The 21,834-nt window shown below is 40.9% G+C and overlaps 1 protein-coding gene across 1 annotated transcript in view; it reads right to left on the reverse strand.

Annotated features, from left to right (window-relative positions):
• Positions 1-321: 321 nt before the first annotated feature.
• Positions 322-21,834, reverse strand: part of LOC135219226 (uncharacterized) — a 78,804-nt gene continuing 57,291 nt past the window's right edge. The window contains exons 3-4 of the mRNA XM_064255811.1: positions 7,856-8,002; positions 322-1,427 (exon numbers count right to left, since the gene is read on the reverse strand). Coding sequence (XP_064111881.1) covers positions 540-1,427; positions 7,856-8,002 — 1,035 coding nt within the window. The 3' untranslated portion in view covers positions 322-539. The remainder of the gene's footprint in view (positions 1,428-7,855; positions 8,003-21,834) is intronic.

Here is a 21,834-nt window from a genome sequence, read left to right on the forward strand (position 1 = left end):
AAGTTTTAAAATATGTTGTACTGAAATGGAAAATTTATCAAAGAAACTATAAAAATGGTAAGAAAATGGATATTACCTGATAAAATCAGAACAGATTTTTTCAAAAGAATTTTCACTGCTAAAAATCTTCCATGGAAAATGGGCGGTGCATTTCTATACTGTACCAATATAGTACTTCTATTTAATTAGGTGTCTTGGAGTCACATTGACACAACAGCAATCCAATCTAAAAATACATAAATCACATGGGATATTTCTAGAAATCATATTAAGGTATCAAACCATATCTAATTATGTGCAGTCTTGAACATGCACTAAAATAGTATATGATGAACTGGTGGTTTGTTACCCAACTAACAATCATTAATATAATTAAAAATTATTACTACAGAAAAGTTCATACATTTCATACAAAATAGGACACTTGATGGTGCATAAAACTGTCTTAATATTTCATTTTCATTTCACTGTATAAGTAATCACAAAACATATGTACATAATATACATCAGTTTCTATATACATACAGTATATGGCTTTCTTATAGATATTCTGTTATATTAAGAACACTGCCATCATCTGTAAGTTCTAGTTTCACAGCAGCAACCTCACGTTGCACAGTGTTTTCATCTGATCTAAAGTCCATGTTAGGATAACTTTGTAATTCTATATCTCTCTTTCTTCTCTTTGAGGGATAAGTCACTTGTCTTATAGTTGGTGGTTTGAGGTCAACCACCTTTTCACATTTGACTTCAATCCTTTCAACCCTCCTCTTTTGATAGTTAGGGTTTTTTCCAACATTGGCCATAATTTTTTGGTCCATTTTGCAAGTCTTTTTCAAATTTGTAAATGCCTGTTCAACTTCATTATGGGCTTTCTGTAAGGCAGATATATTTCTGACACTAAACGAGTAACTCTGCATCTGTAATAGTAAATTTCGAAATTCTTCTGCTACCGTCTGCAAAGATTTGGCAGGGGTTGATGCTAAGACCACTGGCTGGGCAATAGGCAGAGAGGAATCATCAGTATCATGTTGGTCTTGCATGTCTTCAAATTCCTGAATGACCTCAGTTACTTCAGAAATAACCTCTTTTTCATCAAATGGTGTAAGGGACTTCCTCGTTGGTAGAAGAAAATAATCGCACAGTTCCTCATCTTTTTCTTTCCTAAATCTTCCTTTTTGAGGCTCTAGATCTTTGGGATCATCTTTGGTGCCAAGAAGACGCATTCTAACTAGATGCATGTAATAAGCTATTGTTTTTGCTGGAGGATAGAAGTGGGTGTTATTTGTATCAACATTGGGAAAATTCTCCTTAACAAGGTGACGTAAACTCTTTCTCATTTTAGCAACACTTGTAAGTCCTTGACCCACCATTGACTGTATCCAATTTAGAAGCTGAGGGTTGAGCTCCCGCCATACACCAACACCCTAGAAATTTAAACACAAAATTAGTACAATAATTTGTAGGAAGCATAATAATACTGAACAATTGCTTAATATAAATATCCTTAGTATTTTAAAATAAAACCCTTCAATGGGAAGTTCATTATGCAGATATATTTTGCAACCAGCTATCTGTTATTGTGACCATCTGAGGATCAGGTTTGACTATACAGTACTGAATTTCACCTAGCAAACATAAACTTGTTTGCTATGTACAACTTGCAAGAAGCCTAGGCCACAAAAAAAAGGGTGGGGGGGGGGGGGGGGGTGGGGGGGGGGGGGGGGGGGGGGGGGGGGGGGGGGGGGGGTCCAAAAATTGCCTAGCTTTTAGCCTAAAAGAATGAAGAAACATTAAAAAATTACTCTAGTCAATAAACAGTTTGCAAATATTTAAACTCAAAAAACACCATTCAAGAATTTGATATTAAGGCAAAACTATATACCGAAGGTTTACAAGTAATGAGGGCCCCAGTAAACAAAATAACATTGTGCAAAGTTTAGCATAAAGGAATGGTGTAACATATGAGAATTAATTTAGGGCTGGACTATTATCATCAGTTTGCAAGGGTAAATAAGAGATTAATTGATGAATCAACTTGATAATAACCAAAAAAGAAAAAACTCATCCTGAGATTCCATTGACCGCTAAATATGTATGCATTACTGTGGGAATATACACCACTGAAATCCAGTTAAATAACCGGCAAATAATGAATAAGCTATCGCCAACACTGCTGTTTACTTGATAACTGCAGGAAATGAACATTCTGCTTCGTTATTCTTCATCCCTATTCTCCCATGAGTGGGTAAAACTGGTTATCTACTCAATGGTTAGAAGTGTCACCCGCAAAGTTTTGAATTAAAGCTGCCGTAAAAGTGTAACTTTCAGCCGTGTACAGACAGCCCCAGTTACGTATCTGCAGATTCGGTCAATGGGTGATCCAGTTTTATGGCACTTGTCTAGCACCATAACACTTAAGAGTTCTGGTTCTTGGCGCCTAATACAGGCAGTCCCCGGTTATCGGCTGGGGGCTCCATTCTCGGCAGGGTGCCGATAAGTGAAAACTGGCATTAAATGAAACTTATGGCAGCAATAATCGGTTAATTGAGCCTCGTTTAGGTATGTTATGGCATCATAACTATTACTGGCACCTTAAAGCACCAACAACTGGAACTTGGCTGCCTGTAGAGTTATGGTGCCATAACATACCTAACAGGGTTACCATGAACTGGTTACCGGTGCCATCACTGATTACAGGCGATTTCTACTTATCGGCACCTTGCTGAGAACAGAACCCCCGCCAATAACCAATGACTGCCTGTAATTACTTGATAAGTTACTTATAAATAAAAACAGTAACAGACAGTCCCTGGTTATCAGTGATCTGGTTTTATGGTGCTTTTTCGGCACAAAAATGCACCAATTTCCAGTTATCGGTACCAGTAAGTGCCAAAAAAACACTGATTTTCAGTTCAGCAATTTTCTCTTATCAAGCCGCTGGAGATTTTCTGCTTCACAGCCAAACGGTTAATGTGGATCATCAATGAAAAAGGACAGTCATGGAATGGCAAATACTTCAGAGAAACTTACTGGTGAGTATTTCCTTTCCTCAAAGATCCTGAAAATGTGTTATCTGTTGAAGAAGTCACATTTTTGCATGATTAGGCACCATTTTTCAAGGCTCTTCAGACACATGGGCTGCTTCGAAACAGTGGTATTGATTTCTTCTCGTCAAGTGAATTTCCAGGTAGCTTCTCTGACCTTAATGTGTGTTGAAAACATTGGTAGTACAGTGTTACCCCTGTATTCGCGGGGGTATGCGTACCGGACCCCCCCCCCCCCCCCCCTTGAATAGTAGAATCCGCGAATGTTTGGAACCCCTATAAAAGCGCTAAAAACAGTCTATTTTGTTAGTTAAAACTTAAGAAAAACCACTAAAAATTTTCATACTTGGTTTTTTTAATGGTTTTATCACAAAAGTGCATTTTATGATGAAATTGATGTCACAAAAACCAGGAATTTGTGGATATTTCTCATAGAAAAATACCGCGAATGCGCGAATTTTTCCGCGAATAATGCGGGAAAAACCGTTCCCGAGAGAAATCCGCGAATGTGTGAGTCCGCCGAATCCGGAGAACGCGAATACGGGGGTCCACTGTATATTAAAGGAATCGTATTGCAACTATGATGGTATACGAAGCCTCGACGACCTGCGAAGAGAGGTGACCGAAGTGCTCAGGGAAATGAGTTTGAGTCTCAGCTTTTTTGCGATTTGCTGAAATCATACCCCTCAAAAGAAAGCAGGCTTGGTACAGGCAGATGGAGACCACACAAAATATTAAATGCTTAGAGAAGAAACTTAAATAAACTACCTGTTTCTGAATTATTTTGTTTTTGTCCATATCAATTTTAGTTTATGCTGTAGAGGCCGGGGGGGGTGGGGGGGGCTCTAATTTTCAAAACACCCTGTACAAAATTTGTATAAGTGTGTGTGCACTATGGTATGTACCATAACTGTCTATGTGTGTATGTATACAGGATATGTATTTATACATATTCTATGATCCTCTTTCCTGATGTCAAAGTATGATGAAGAATAATGATGATGATTGTAGTTAACTGTGATGAATATTACTGTGATTATCATTATCATAATAACATGATTATCAATACTTTACATGGCCGTGAGCATACGAAAACCTAAGTACGTATGTTATTGATTGATTTTTATTCATTGCTATATACTGGTCTTTGTCCAGAGGCCTCCTGACTATGTGGCCAAATTTCGTGGTATCTGAACGATAATTTGTTACATATCCTTGAAAATCTAAGGTAACAATGGTTTTCACAGAGAGTAAGACTTGGTGCATATTTCAAGTTAAAGGAAACATGAATTTAGCCATGGAACAGTATTACACAATAATCTCATTTGTACTCTACTTAGGTATTTGAAACAATATATAAATTCCATATAGTACATACTACTATATATTACTAGTACTACCAACATCTGAGTCTTCATTCATTAAGTATATGGGCGGGGTGTCTAGTCTAGTACGTCATACTACAGTATCAATGAGTGGGAGGGCCCTCAGTAATGATTTTTGCTACCCTCTGTCTATGAGCCTGCTACATTTAGCCAAGTTTCCCGTTTGAATTTCTTTGATTTACTCTGATAAGGGCGGGCCCTAATTATCAAGATTAGACATCAACATATATTGTTGGCAATTAGGCTGGCTTCAAATAGCTATTTCCAAAAACGATCCATATGCGATGCTTTGGTAAGATTTTATCGACAAAAATCAATTGGACACAGCCCTGAAATGCACAATAGGTCTTAGCTGGCAATGTAGTAGGCTGAATTAGTCTGAATGTAATTGATAGTTTCATTTTATTCTTTAAAATTTGTTTGCTTGTGTGGATGTTGTGTTTGATTATTATTATTTGTGTTTATTTTTTATTTTTTTTACTTGCAGTTTCTGTCAGCGTATGCTTGCCGTCAACCCATACATTAACACAGCTCTTATCACTGTGCTATAGATCTTGACTTTTAGCTTGATTGGCATTTTTTTATCACATACTATATACTCCAGCTACCTCTCTCCACTTCCCCCCCGCAGTTTTTTTTTATCCTACTGTCAACATTAGCCTCACACCCTCCCTCTTGGCTTAACGCAGATCGTAAGTATTTAAACTTTTCTACCTATTTTATAATAGAGCCTCTTCTTTCTTGTACAGGCAGTTCCTGGCTATCAGCAGTCTCAGTTAATGGTGATCTGGTTTTATGGCGCCATAATGGGCTGAGATTCAGTTATTGGCGCTTTAAGTGCCGATAATAGAGTTATGGCACCATAACATACCTAAACAAGGCGCCATTTACCAAAACTCAGCGTCACAAACACCTTAAATCGTTGAGTTTCAGTTAATGGCAGTTTTCACTTCTGAGCACCCAGAGAACGTAACCCCCACCAATAACTGGGGACTGCCTGTATTACTATTCTGTCTCTACCTACCATACTGCTCACCAAAACCTCTGTTTTACTCACATTTCACCTTTAAGCCACCCCTCTCTAAAGACTCGTGCCACTCTCCAACCCTTCTCTGCAGGTCCTCATTTCAGCAGTAATCACCAACTCATCAGTGTACAATTACTCCCACAGCTCTTCATTCCTGATCTCTTCACTTGACACATCAATGACCAACACAAACAAAAATGGGCTTAATGCTGACTCCTGGGGTAATCCAACACTAACTTCAAAGTTTTTGTTTCCCCAACTACTCTCATTTTCCTCTTCCTCAAACACCAAAACATCACTTTTCTTGGGATTCTGTCATAAGCTTTCTTTAGGTCTATAAATGCACAGAGCTCCTGGTTTCCCACTAGTTTTTTTCTCCTGTATCTGTCTTACTATGAAGATGGCATCTACCATCCCTTTTCCTCTCATGAATCCATACTGCTGTTTCCCGATATTTACAATCTCTCTTAATCTCTCATCCAGTATCTTCCCTGAAACTTTCAATCCATGCTCTGTTAGTTTAATTCCCTGTAGTTACCACAATCCATGACACCTCCCTTCTGCTTGTACAGTGTTCCCCCCATATTTGTGGGGGATTGATACTAAAACAAAAATACGCAAATAGCTAAATCCATGATAGTTGAAACCCCTACTAAATGCTTATAATTACCTATTTGATAATTAAAACTCAAGAAAAAAACCACTAATAATGTTTATACAGGCAGTCCCCGGTTACGGTGGGTTCGGCGTTTACGACGTTACGAGGTTAAGGCGCTTCTCAATTATATTCATCAGATATTATTTCCAGGGTTTTGAAGCCTACAATGCTCATCTGGCACAAGAAATATGACATAAAAAATGCAAAATAATCAATTTTGGAAGGTTTTAGGGATGAAAAATGCAATAAGAATGCAGTTTACAGTTTTCAAAGCACCCAAAGCATTAAAAGTAAGGTTTTCTTAGGATTTTTTACGATGTTCCGGCTTACGACGATTTTCGACTTGTGACGCGTCTCAAGGACGGAACCCCCGTCGTAACCCAGGGACTGCCTGTACCTGGTTTTTTCAATATTTTTATCACAATAAAAATATTTGATAAAAAAAATAAACAGGAATTTGTGGATATTTCTCATGGTAAAATACTGCAAATAGGTGAATTTCCTGCAAATAATGGAGGTATATGTTCCAGAGAGAAATCTGCGAATACGGGGGGCTGACTGTATACACACAGTGGACCCTCTGTATTAGTGTTCTCCTGATTCGCAGACTCACACATTCACGGATTTCTCTCTGGAACGTTTCCCTGCATTATTCGCAGAAAATTCACCTATTCACAGTATTTTTCTATGAGAAATATCCACAAATTCCTGTTTTTTTTATTAATATAATCATAAAATGCACCTTTTGTGATATAAAACTTTAAAAAAACCAGATATGAAAATTTTTTGTGGGCTTTTTTTTTTGAGTTTAAGTACCAAAATAGGAGGTTTTAACTATTCATGGGGGCAGGGGGGTCTGGTATGCATCCCCCCCGAGAAATAGTGGGGGGACCACTGTATACCATAAGACTCTTCTCCCAGTCCCTTGGCATTACTTCCTCTTCCCATATAGCTTTTAATAAATCCAGCATCCAATTTCTCCCTCCCCCTGTACATAGCACATTAACAAACTGTCACCCTGAGCAACTCTTGATGCTTCCAAAGGCAAACCAACAGGAAAAAAGGAAAGAGACAGGGCACCAATGGATGAGGTAGCAGAAGGAAAAAGTCTGGAAGAAGGGGGAAGCTAAAGCATTCACTTGAGCAGGAGGGATTCCTTCCCAAAATGGACGCGTTGACTTCCTACGATTCTCATCCTTCTTGTAGTTCTTCCAATGTACAACAGACTAGGAGCAACACTCTGGGCATGGATTGGTTATATTACAAAAATTATAATGACACCTACTGCAAGTTGTATAGGGGTCAGTCAAAATGGAAGCTTGAGTACGGGAACCCTGGAAGGCCGAGACATGTGTCGACTCTCACAAGACTTCTTAGATCTGATGGAGGAATCCATAATGAACCCCAAAACACACACACACACACACCCATAAACACAAGAAAGCAGGAAAGGAATAACAGGCTCATTCGAAAAAACTGGTTTGGGAGGAGGAGAACAAGAGCGAACATCCACTCTCCAAGGCGATTTGAGAAAGACTGAATGCATTGTGGGGTTCAAGCGTAGTCGCTACCATCCTCCACCTCATCTATGCTATAGATGCCAGATACCAAATTCCTTGCATATATAATTTTTTATTGTTTTTAACCAGTTTCCAGCTGGCACCAGAAGGTTTCTCCTATTGTTAACACCAAAGGTTTGTTCCGTATATGAACAAACCCAGTTTTTTAAAATACTTACAAGACCAATGACATGGTTCTGATGATGGCTATCTTCTGGTACTGTGACAATAAATCCTCGAATGCACGTTATGTCATTCATAGCCTTCAAATCCTTTCTCAGAATCCTTACAGTCTTGATTTCGGTCCATTTTGTATTTTTTGTAAGCTGTAAAAGGGAACATGAATGTTAAGCTTATATACATGCAATAGGCTGAAGTAATGAATTATCATCATTACTGTTTGTATTATGACAACTCTATAACTATATTTTCATTTTTATTAAATAGTTAAACCTGACAGTGCAAAGTCTCAACTTAAAGATGTAAACCAAAGGATTTTTTACAAATGATTCTATATAGCAAGCATAATATAGCATGTACAATAAACATTTAGGAAAATAAGTCCAATATCTGTGTAAAAGCATTTATTTAGTTGCTGAAAATTGAGTTTCTCTATTGATAATATACTTTATCATTTCTACTGCAGATAATAACTGCTGTAAAACCACCAGGATTGTTTGGACAAAGAACTGGTCTACTTTATCACAACACCACAACAAATAAGCCCCAAAAAGAGTTCTTGGGAGTCTAAAAAATCTATGTGGATCTTTGTATCTTATATGTCAAGGTGTTTGTTACTGATGCTGAGTGATGAACACGTATTACATTGTTTAAATTAATGTGAATAAAAAAGTATATCTTAGTTTAACCAGACCACTGAGCTGACTAACTCGTCTCCTAGAGCTGGCCTGAAGGATTAGATATTTTTATGTGGCTACGAATCAGTTGTTTTCCTAGCAATGGGACCTACATCTTTTTGTGGAATCCGAAGTACATTATATCGAGAAATTAACTGCTAATCACCAGAAACAAATTCCTCTGATTCCACGTTGGTAGACCGGGGAATTGAGAGCGGGGAATTGAACTTGAGACTACTGAATCGGTAGGCAAGTGCGTAAACCACTTGTCCAACGAGGAACTAATATATATGAATAAATATGATGTTTTTATTATGAAATATGTTGTATATATATTTACCAAGTAATTACATAGTTATAGATTCCAATCACATGGCAGGTCAATGGGGACTTTGCAGCAAAGGAAAAGTCTGATGGCTTGCAAAGTTTAAAAAAAACAGGTGCCCTTGCCCTGTACAGTACCAAAAAACCAACCACACAATGCTGTCACCCACTGTGAAATAAAAACCACCACCAATCCACTAATAAGTGGTGGGCACTCCAGGTACATGGTACCGCCAAGGTCCCCAATGACTTGCCACCCTACATCAAGGCGAAGAGGAAAGGATAAAAGGAATGCATCCTATGCTACTTCCCTGCCAATACCATGCCAGCCACTGATAATAGTCCCAGGGTACTGGAATTCTTATAGACCATATCTATCTTAAATAGTGTGAATCGGAAATACACTTACACTTCCACAGTAAATTGACTGTACTATTGTGCCTGAAAGCATACATGGTGGCAACTACTCTGATGTCAATGGCTTTCACTTTAAAGAAAGGCAGACTGTCCTCTCAGATCCGAGTGTGTGCCTTGGTAATGAGATCTCGAAGGAAGAATGAATGGGTATTCTTAGAAACAACACGAAAACGATCTTGAACGAGCACAAAAGATTACTGGATGGTCCTGATTTTTTGTCATCTAGTAATATTTTCAAGGCCCCTAACTGGGCAAAGGATCCTTATTCCTCCTTTTGGTTTCAGGATATCCATCAGGTTTCAGAGAAATTATGGAAAACCCATTATTTCTGCAATATTTCTACTGTGTGTGAATGTCTATGTTAGTTGCTCTGTTAAAAACAGAAATACAGGCAGTCCCTGGTTATCGGCAATCAGTGATTTATGGAGCCATAAACTATTATACTCATACACGAAAAAGATGAATAAAAGAAGAATAGAAATAGGCCCTCTAAGAATTGAAGGGAGATTAACGAATGAACAAAAGGAAATTTGGCAACATATTGGCAGAACGATTTAAGAGAGAATTCACCCCTGGAATAGATAATGAAGATAATGATATAGAAGTAAGGGACGAAAATGATATTGTTATGATACAATAAAGTTTGTTCTACTTACCTGCAGATATATATAGCTGTATTCTCCGAAGTCCGACAGAATTTCAAAACTCCCGGCACACGCAGTGGTCGGCCAGGTGGTAGTACCCATTCCCGCCGCTGGGAGGCGGGCGTCAGGAACCATTCCCATTTTCTGTCAGATATTTCTAGTGCCACTGTCTCCTGAGGGGAGGCGGGTGGGCACTTGATTATATATATCTGCCAGGTAAGTATGAACAAACTTTATTGTATCATAACAATATCATTCTGTTCATGAACCTTACCTGCCAGATATATATATAGCTGAATCCCACCTTTGGAGGAAGGGGAGACAGACTCGGATTTTGGGAAAACAATTCCATTTACATGATTGATATCTTGGTTCCTTACCTGTTAGCATAGCTGACTTCGTGAGTACCGTCACCCAAGTCTGCTTCTGCTTTACTAGAGACTGTTGAGTTCTAGAGGATCTGTCAACGGGGGCGTGACCACAAAACAACTAGATCCTACATTATAGACCTCCAATTTTTTGGGTAATGCATTCCTAGAGGTGCCAGCAAGGACGTGACCTGTGTAGCTGGTGCGCTCTAATGAACTGTCACGGGGAGCGTGACCACAATGTGACAGATCATATAGGTGTTGATTAGACACCGAATGCTGTTAATGCTTCACTGGAGGTTGCCAGCAAGGACTGACCTATATTGCTGGTGCGCTCCGAAGATGGATTTGTCAACGGGTACATGACCACAATGACAAAAACATTTTACCCTATTATGAGGGCGAAGCAAAAACATTACCACCTGACCTAGCCTATCTGGTTAAACTTCGTATAACCAAGGCTAATGGAGGGAAGTCTGCCTAAGGCGGCCGACCCAAGACCACAATAAACTAAACCCTAAACCTAAGCATAATAAACTAAAAATAAAAAATAAAAAGAAATAAAATTAAAAAGTCCAAACTAACATATTATTTCCTAAATGATAGGAAGAGTGCTACTCTCGTACCCAATATAGTGTCTGCTGCGACATATGGGCCCAAAGAGCAACAGTTCTCGTATGTGCTCACCTCCCCGAAGGTAGTGCGAGGCAAACACTGAATTACTACGCCAAATGTGGCATTCAAGATGTTATTAAGTGCCATGTTCTTTTGGAAGGCTACCGACGTAGAAATAGCCCTCACTTCATGCGCATTCACCTTCAACATTTTCATATCACTGTCTTGACAGGATGAATGCGCTTCCTTGATGGTGTCCCTCAAGAAAAAAGCAAAGCATTCTTCGACATTGGTAAATTTGGCTTCCTTACCGAACACCACAAGTTATCCGAAAGACCTCTACAATCCTTAGTCTTCTGTAGGTAGAATTTTAGAGCCCTGACAGGGCACAGAACTCTCTCTGGCTCGCGCCCAATGATTTCGGCCATCCCTTTAATTTCGAAGGTCCTAGGCCAAGGGTTGGACGGATTTTCATTTTTTGCCAGGACGTTGGGCTCAAGGAAACAAAACCAAACCGCGTTATAACCTTTAAAGCCCACGTATTTGCTAATCGCTTGTACCTCGCTGACTCTCTCGCCGTTGCCAGAGCAGTCAGGAAGAAGCTAGCTTTTCTAGTAACATCCTTCAGGGAAGCCGTATGCATAGGTTCAAATGGACTGGACATGAGAAAACTTCAGAACTACATCCAAGTTCCAAGACGGCAACCTGGGTTTGTTGAACCTTCGTTGTTTCAAAAGATCTCAAGAGATCGTGAAGGTCTCTGTTGTCCGCCAAATCCAGGCCTCTGTGCCTAAAGACAACTGAAAGCACACTTCTATACCCCTTGATTGTAGAGACTGCAAGTTTAGATCCCTTCTCAGATATAAAAGGAAGTCAGCAATCTGGCTCACAGAGGTCGTGGTGGAGGAAATGCCGTTCTTCTTGCACCAACTCCTGAAGACTGCCCACTTCGATTGGTACACTGCATTGGATGAAGCTCTTCTTGCACTGGCGATAGCTTTCGCCACTGACCTAGAAAAGCCTCTCGCTCTGGCCAACTTTTGGATAGTCTGAATGCAGTCAGACTCAGAGGCGGAGAGATTTCTGTGGTACCTCTCGAAGTGGGGCTGTCTGAGTAGATCTGTCCTTACTGGAAGCGTCCTCGGGAAGTCTACTACGAAGGCCATGACCTCTGTGAACCAGTCTCTCGCCGGCCAGAACGGGGCGATCAAGTCATTCTTGTCCCTTCCGACGCCGCAAACTTTCTCATGACTTCCCCTAGTGATCTTGAACGGGGGAAAGGCATACAGGTCCATCCCCGTCCAGTCCCAGAGAAGTGCGTCTATCGCCACTGCCGCTGGGTCGAGTACTGGGGAGCAGTACAGTGGAAGCCTCTTCGTTCTGGACGTCGCAAAGATGTCCACTAGCGGACGTCCCCATAACCCCCACAGCTCTTGGCATACCTCCTGATGCAGAGTCCACTCGGTTGGCAGAAGTTGACCTCGTCTGCTGAGGAGATCTGCCCGGACGTTCTCTACTCCTGCTACAAACCTTGTAAGGATCGTGATGTCCAGTGCCCTTGCCCACAGCAAGATCTCCTTTGCCAGTGCAAAAAGGGACCGAGACTGTGTTCCTCCCTGCTTCTTCAAGTACGCCAGAGCTGTGTGTTGTCTGAGTTGACTTGGACTATTCGATGAGAGACTTTTTTCTTGGAAAAACTGGAGAGCTAAAAAGATGGCAGCCATTTCCTTTAGGTTTATGTGCCAGGACACCTGTTCCCCTCTCCAGGTGCCTGACACTTTCTCCCCCCTAATGTTGCTCCCCACCCCGTGGTGGACGCGTCGGAGAACAACACTAGGTCGGGGCTCTGAAGCTTGAGACACGCCCTCCGACAACTTCACTGGATCTAGCCACCATTTTAAGTGATGTTTTACCTCTCTTGAAATTTTTAAGCTCATATCCAGATTCTTGCTTTCTTTCCAATTTTTCCTTGAGAAAAAATTGTAGCGGTCTGAGGTGCAGTCTCCCCAAGGAAACAAACTTCTCCAGCGAGGAATGGTCCCCAGCAGGCTCATCCATTCCCTCACCGAGCATGATCTTTCCTTAGGAAGGCTGTCACTTTGTCTAAACATTGCTGCTGACGTCCCTGGGACGGAAAAGCTCGAAAAGCCACTGAATCCATCTGAATCCCCAGATACAAGATGGATTGGGTTGGAATCAGATGTGACTTTTCGAAATTCACCAGTAGTCCCAGGGACTTCACCAACGATAAAGTTGTTTGAAGATCCTTCAGACACCGCGTTTGAGTGGAGGCACGAATGAGCCCAGTCGTCCAGGTACATAGAGACTCTGATATTTGCAAGATGAAGCCACCTCGCCACGTTCTTCATTAAAGTTGTGAAGATCATAGGGGCAGTGCTCAATCCGAAGCAAAGCGCCCTGAATTGATAAACTGTCCCTTTTAGGACAAACCGAAGATACTTCATCGACTGTGGATGGATGGGGACGTGGAAATACGCGTCTTGAAGTCTAATGAAACCATCCATCGTTTGGTCTTAAGGTCCCCAAGAACTGACTGAGTGTCTCCATCTTGAATTTCTGCTTCTGTACGAACCGATTCAGACTGCTCACATCTAAGACTGGTCGCCAACCTCCTGACTGTTTCGGCACCAGGAATATCCTGTTGTAGAAGCCTGGAGATTCCAGTCTACTACCTGTTCCACCGCTCTCTTTTCCAACATCTGCTCGAGCAGATCGAAAAGGATTTGTTGCTTCTCCTGATGGTAAATAGGGGATAAATCCTTGGGTGTCGTGCACAGTGGGGGGAAGGTTTCAAGAAAGGAATCGTTGTTACCCCCTCTTGATGACGTTGAGCGACCAGCTGTCCGCCTTCCTTTCTATCCAAGCTTTTGAGAATAGTCGAAGCCTGGCTCCTACTGGTGGCTGAAGGATATCTGGTTCATTTTCTTTCCTCTGATCTTAGCCGAGACTCTGCCTCTGGAACGTGTACTTCCTCGAGAAGATGTTCTCGAGGAAACTCCACCTCGAAAGGGCTTCTGCTTCTTGAACGGTTGCGCCCGTGCCGACGTAGAAGAAACAACCGTAAGTTTTGCCGACTGAGCTAGGAGGTCTTGGGTAGCCTTCTCTTGTAGACGACAGCCAGATCTTGACCATAGCCTGAGGAAAAAGATGCCTCGAAAGAGGCGCATACAACAATTTCTGCCTTTTGAGAGATAGAGACCGCCTTTGCAGTAAAACCACAATAGGCCGCTCTCTTCTTCAAAATCGAAGTGCAGAAGTGCGAAGCCAACTCCTCCGAACCATCCCTGACGGCCTTGTCCATGCATGCAAGCACGCTGGACAGCTCCTCGAGGCTAAGCGAATCAGGACTACGCGACCGGTTATCCAAGACCCCTAAACACCAATCCAAAAAGTTGAAAACTTCTATCGTACGGAAGAGTCCCTTCATATGATGGTCCATCTCAGAAAGGGTCCAGGGCACTTTCGTCGTCGACAAAAGGGATCTCTTCGGTGCATCTACCAAGGTAGCGAAGTCACCTTGGGACGACGAGGGGTCTCTAAAAACCTATCTCCTCCCTGTCTCATACCAAAGACCTGCCTTACCTGTCAGTCTTGAAGGGGGTAGGGCGAAAGCGTTCTTGTTTCGGGCTTTTCTTGACTCCATCCAATTCTGCATTTTCTTAAAAGCCCTTTTTGTTGATAATGAAGTAGCCATCTTCAACAATCCTGGAGTCTTGATAGCCTTAGACTATAGGCAATTGTGAAGGAGGCGACTGCGGGGCTTCAGGTTTAAACTTCTCTTCAAAGGAGGTTCGAAGCAATTGAACCAAAACCTGGTATCTGACAGATACTGCTGATGATTGTTCTTCAGTTAATTCCTCCGACAAGTTTTTCTTCTTGAGATTCATTACTATCCTCCGAATCTCGGCGAATGTCTGAAGAAACATTACGTCGTGCGTCCAGCTGCGCGCCATGCCTGGCGTCAAGCCGAGAGTCCTGCCGACGTCACTTGGTGGCCAATCCAGCCGAGCGTCATGCCCGGCGTCGAGCCGAGCGCCCAGTCGAACGTCAGGCCTGGCGTCAAGTCTCGCTGCCGCCTTAACGTCGTGCTCTGCAGACCTTCGTGCACGAAATCTGGAAGGCGAGGTAACAGGAGAAAAAGCGAGGCGATGAGAAGGAGACTGCCTGAATCTCTTGACTGGCAGGTTATCATCCTTCCTCCTGTGACGTGAATTATCCTCTTTCTCTGCAACTAATAAGGCCAAATTTGACTGTTTGCAAATTCTCAATCTTTTCTTCGATTTAGGGCTGATCCTGTGAGAAGACGAGGGGCGAGGGGAAGCCTCCTCCTTCTCACATGGACCGCCACAGGTATATCCTTAGCGCAACCAGGGCGCTCAAAAGCATTGTGTCAAAAGACATCCTCTCACAGAAAGAAGAGAAAGGCCGTGAAGCGTCTTTCTCCCTTCGACCAAAGGTGCCGGTCGCCTGTGCGACACCTTGCACCTTTGCTCTCTTTTTCGGAGGAGAGTCTTCGAATTGTTCTGGAGACGACCGCAAAACAGAAGGGGCTAACGGGATGTGCAGCGTCCTCCTCTGAGGAATCAAAGGCGGCGGCCGCTTGTGCGACATCTATCGTCTTTGTCCTCTTCAAAGGGCGCGATCGCTTCCGAAAGCTCCAACCGCTGTGCGGGGAGGACGATTCTGATGACGAAAAGCACTCTTTCAAGATCCGTTTACGAAACTTTGGAAGCCTGGGAAGCGCCCCCAGGTCTTGCCGAAGGAACGTCAGATCGGTTGTCCGACCCCCCTTCCGCAACACTCGGAGCATTATCACTACACACCACTGCACTATTCACCTTCTAATGCTTGCACTTTTGATTCCAGGCTACGCAAAGATTCAAGAATCATTGATAGGTATTCCCTCCACAGACACTAATGTAGGGCCCGAAGGCATCACAGGTTTAGGAGGGATAAATTCCACTGATGTGTAACTGGCGTTACCACTCCTTCTTACCCTATCTCTTTCTATTTTAGACACATATGATTCATAATACGCCTTCCACCGCAGAATCGAGACATACTCTCACATTCATTGCAGCGATCATCAAACACACAAACATGTTTTTTCGACAATTCGCGCACACTGTATGAGGGTCTACCGAAGATTTCGGTAGCCTCAACTTGCATTCTTCACACCACGTACTCTGCGCTAGTCAAACTAGATCCAGACATCTCAAGTTTAAGGAAAAATCAAGCCAAATTCAAAACCAATCCACAATTAGCGTATGCTAACCACCGATCCAAATCAAATAACCAAAAATCAATCGGGATACTCAAGTGACCAAAAGAGTTCCAAAATCCAATGACGGAGGTGCAGAAAACACTTGTTGGCTGCACCGGCGACAGAAAATATCTGACAGAAAATGGGAATGGTTCCTGACGCCCGCCTCCCAGCGGCGGGAATGGGTACTACCACCTGCCGACCACTGCGTGTGCCGGGAGTTTTGAAATTCTGTCGGACTTCGGAGAATAAAGCTATTATATATATCTGGCAGGTAAGGTTCATGAACAAAATAGTGAATATTTAGCTGACATAGATATTAATGAAGCTGGTATTGTGCAGGCTATTAATGAAATTAAAAATGGAGCTGCAGCAGGGCCTGATGGAGTTCCTGCTATTTTGTTAAAGAAAGTAGTTCATTCTATCGCAAGCCACTTGCAATATTATTAAGACAAAGTGTAGATACAGGCATGATTTATGATGAGTACAAATTAGCATTCAAAAGTGGATCAAGACTAGAGGCAAGTAATTATAGGCCTGTGAGTCTAACATCACTAATTATGAAAGTGTATGAAAGGGTAATGAAGAAAAATATTATGAAACATTTAATAAAAAATAATCTGTTTAATATGGACAACATGGTTTCATACCCGGAAAAAAATAAAAAGTACACAAAGCCAACTGTTAGTCCACCGTGAGAACATATACAAAAATATGAAAAGCGGAAATGAACAGATGTGGTTTATCTAGACTTTGCAAAAGCTTTTGACAAGGTAGACCATAATATATTAGCGAAGAAAAAAATTAGAAAACATAATATAGTGGATAAAGTAGGAAGATGGTTAAAAGAATTTTTACACAACAGAAAAAAGATAGTTATTACAAACGATGAGAAATCGGATGAAGCTAAGGTAATATCAGGTGTGCCACAAGGTACGGTGTTAGCTGCATTACTGTTTGTTATTATGATTGCAGATATAGACAGTAATGTTAAGGACTCGGTAGTGAGTAGTTTCGCCGATGACACAAGAATAAGTAGAGAAATTACTTGTGATGAAGATAGGAACGCGCTACAAAGAGACCTTAACAAAGTATATGATTGGGCAGAGGTAAAATAGGATGGTATTTAACTCTGATAAATTTGAATCAATAAACTATGGAGACAGAGAAGGAAAGCTATATGCATATAGGGGACCTAATAATGAGACAATCACAAATAAGGAAGTAGTTAAAGACCTTGGTGTGATGATGAATAGGAACATGTTAAGCAATGATCAAATAGCAATTCTATTGGCAAAATGTAAAGCAAAAAATGGGAATGTGTTGTTACGGCACTTCAAAACAAGAAAAGCTGAACACATGATTATGCTTTAAAACATATGTTCGTAGTTCCACCTTGAATATTGCAATATGATATGGTACCCACACTTTCAAAAGGATATTGCACAAATAGAGAGGTGTACAAACGGTCCTTTACAGCTAGAATAGAAGAAGTTAAGGACCTTGACTACTGGGAAAGACTACAATCCTTAAAATTATATAGTCTAGAAAGTAGAAGAGATGCTACATGATAATTCAGGCATGGAAACAGATAGAAGGAATAGCCGAAAACATCATGGGAGCTAAAAATATCAGAAAGAGCAAGCAGAGGTAGATTAATAGTACCCAAAAACTATACCAGGAAGAATAAGGAAAGCACACAGGACATTAATCCACTGACGCACCAGCATCGATAATGCAGTGTCTATCAATGCGTTTGCCAGCTCATCTGAGGAATATAACAGGAGTGAGCGTAGATGTGTTTAAGAATAAGCTCGACAAATATCTAAACTGCATCCCAGACCATCCAAGATTGGAAGATGCAAAATATACCGGAAGATGTACTAGCAACTCTCTGGTAGACATTAGAGGTGCCTCACACTGAGGGACCTGGGGCAACCAGAACAAGATGTAAGGTCTGTAAGGTCTGTACATAATTAAGTTATGTAGTATACTAATTAAGTTCTCCCACAACACGATAAAGTAGTACAACGAAATCACAAACTTACGTTAACAAATGAAATCATATATGAATGAACAAATTCCGCGTGCTTACGATAATGATGCTGCTACCGAGTGGCCGAAGGACACCTTTACGTAGAACACGATGGGAGAGATGCTGACCAATAGGAGAGCAGGATATGGTGGCGAGTCTACTCAGCTGGCGGCGCGCGAGTTTTAAAATTGTTCTCAGTGGTCCGGGTGAATCTCGGGACTTTACAGCAACAACCTTTCGTAACCTGAATCATTTTTGTATGTAGAGCTGAAAAAATCTTCGTATTTGCTTTCGTAACTTGAAATTTTCGTAAGCTGGGACTTTCATATGTCGAGGTACCACTGTACTTGTTTGGAAAATGCATAAAGCCAGAAACAGCTGAATTGCTATGAACAACCAATCCGATAACAACAGTCTTTTTGCTTACATTTCAACCATTGTACGATAGTAAAAAAATTACCAGAGTTATGTTACAAATGACGTTAAGGAGAATAGGACTGATATATTTTTACATTACAGGTAGTAGTCGACTTACTACCACAATTAATTATGACCAACCAGTCACAAATCTATTAGGACGTAAGTCGGCCCGTGTTAATTTTCCGTAAGAATATTATACTAGCCAAGCCTACACTAGGGTAATCAGTACCATCTTTACATATAGGGTAGCCTAGCTTTACACTAAACACAGCATACTTTATACATATATGGCATAGTAATTATTAATTACAGCTAATTCTCTTGGTTCAATGCACATTGGCTTACGATAATTCAGTGCAAAGATGATGATGATGATATTGCGGTACATATATCGTATATATACAAATACAGTAGCCTAGCCTTCAGTATACTGTATACTAAATATACAATATAATTTAGTAATTTATAAATATAAGCCAGTTTTAGAGGTTTAGTGCATTCTGACTATGACATATCAGTATTTTGGAGGTTCAATGTATTCTGACTATTGTGGCAAGATCACAAGCTAAAAAAAAACAAGCAAGCAAATTTCCCCAACATAAACCCAATCACTCTAGCTGCCCAACTCACCCTCAGTCACACTTTCTTCTTCACACTACGGACTATGCAGGACAATTGACCTACCTACACAAAACTAAAGAAAAACACAAACACAAAAAACAAAAAACTCTCAAAACACATGTCCTTACCCAACCACTCCAGATACTCCGGGCTATCTGCTGAGACATAAACAACCACAACCCAACAACAACAACAACCAAGGACCACAACTCGACACAACACCAAAGGACCACAACCCACAACTCAACAACACAACAACAACAGGGACACAACCACAACTCAACAACACAACAAACCAACAAGGAACACAACAACAACCACCAAGGAATGCAACCACAAAAGACCACTGCACAACCAATCACTAACACAAAAAACACAACAAAAAAGGCAACACACACACCCACTACAACACCAAGAAATCACAACAACAATCAACGACACACAACTTATCTGTCTAAAATGCCTTCAACAGACTCCTGCTAACACTACTGGCTGTCACAGCTTCTCACTAAGACTAACTCAAAACTAACCAAAACACAGAACTCCAACAACTAACAGGACCACCAGACGACCCAGAACTCTCCAACAGCCAATCCAATCGTTAACCATCCAACCACCAATTACTCTTTTCTCTCCTCTCTCTCACAGACGCACACACACACACAGCGTTGTCAAATGGAACTCCATAACTCCTCAATATTTCCTCCCCCATTACATTTGACACCTCCTTTCACTCACACACCCACACTAAATAGCTTTCCGCAACACCCATGGATGCTCGGACGCAGGTCCCCACCCTGGATCTTGTTTGGGGGCCCTCATACACACTCTCAGTTACACCGCTTTCAACTTCTCCCAGACACTTCCAGTCAGACTACCATTATCATCTCCCTCACTACCATCCTCCCAAATCCCATTCACTAATCTCATCTACCCCCCTCTAACTCTTGTCCGAAATATCTCTCGTAACTCTGCCACCAAATCACTTAACTCATTTACACTCCTGCCAAACTCCCGAAGGTAATTTGTCATTTTACTACATGTTTTTTTAAGTCGATATATGAATTAAATACGCCTCGTGAACTAAAGTTTTTTTTTTCGTTAACAGATTGCGTTGGGCATGTTTATTGTGTAGAAATATTATGTGATTCCGTTCGCTATTTTCGCTTCATTTCATCATAGTACGAACCTTTACCGTAACGTTACTTATCTTTCATCGGTGTGAAAACAACAGTAAAATGTGTTCTCTCAAGACCTGAAGTTCTGATTTGAATGATTTTTCTCTCAATTTTATCTACAGTTGTGTTTGATGGCATAGGTTTACTGCAGTTATATCTTTGTTGCCAATGCACGATAACAGTACTATATGGATGAAACTCGCAAACTTCGGTATAGTAACTTCAAACTCGACCGTAAACAAAATGAAAGAAATGTGTTTTAATCAAAACTACTGGGCACGAAAAGAACACATTTTACTGTTTTCACTCCAATAAAAGATAAATACGTAAAGCTTGTACTATTCTGATGAGATAAAGTGAAAATATCGAACGGAATCTGTTGATTTTTGTTTACGCAATAAACATGCCCTAAACGCCATCTACTAATGAAAAAATATCTAAATTTTGTTCACACATGAGACGTTTTTAAGTGATATTTCTACTTGAAAACGCTTTGTATAATGTAAAATAACCTTGCCTTATATAAATAAAGTATCTTGAGATTCATTTGTGCTAACTAGAAGCAATAAAGTCGCTCTGATTTGATGTTCGACACAGCAAATCAAACTTACTCTCAATCGCCCTCAGCTGATTTTCAAACCTAAACATGATTGCTGTTTGTATTTTATAATAAAAACGAATAGTAATATGAAAATACATATATAATATTGAATGCAGTGAAGTAAAACATAACTTTTTAGAAGATCCATGGAAAAGATGCATATCCAATATGCTTGTATTATATCATACGATACTAATAGTATATGATTATTACATACTCAAATTTTATATCTCATATAAGATGCAACCCCCTTAAAATAAGCTCCAAAATTAGGAATTCAAAAGTCGCATGATATGCGAGTATATACGGTATATACACTCCTAAAATGCTTATAACTGCCTATACAGGCAGTCCCCCGTTATCGCACTTGGTTAATGGGGATCTGGGTGTATGGCACTTGTCTAGTGCCATAAAATCGCCAATTTATGGAGTCATAGCAGGCAAAGTTTTGGTAATCAGCGCCATAAGGTACTGATAATAGTCATGGCTGAGTTTCAGTTAATGACAGTTTTCACTTATCAGCACCCCGCCAAGAAGGGAACCACCGCCGATAACCGGGGATTGCCTGTCATTGCCAAACTTGACAGTTCAAACAGAAATATACCTAAAACTATCATCCCAGAACACCCTAATATCATTTCTAAGTCATGTTGCAAAATTAAATAGCAGCCAACAATTGCTACTCTTACTATCCTCTATCATGCTGACATTCACGTTTCTTTGGCCTACGGCACTGTTCTGCGCATGCTGTAATGCACTGGGCTTACATTTTACATACAGTATTGATATTTTCC

This window comes from Macrobrachium nipponense, chromosome 1 (assembly GCF_015104395.2).
Source record: "Macrobrachium nipponense isolate FS-2020 chromosome 1, ASM1510439v2, whole genome shotgun sequence".
Lineage (NCBI taxonomy): Eukaryota > Metazoa > Arthropoda > Malacostraca > Decapoda > Palaemonidae > Macrobrachium > Macrobrachium nipponense.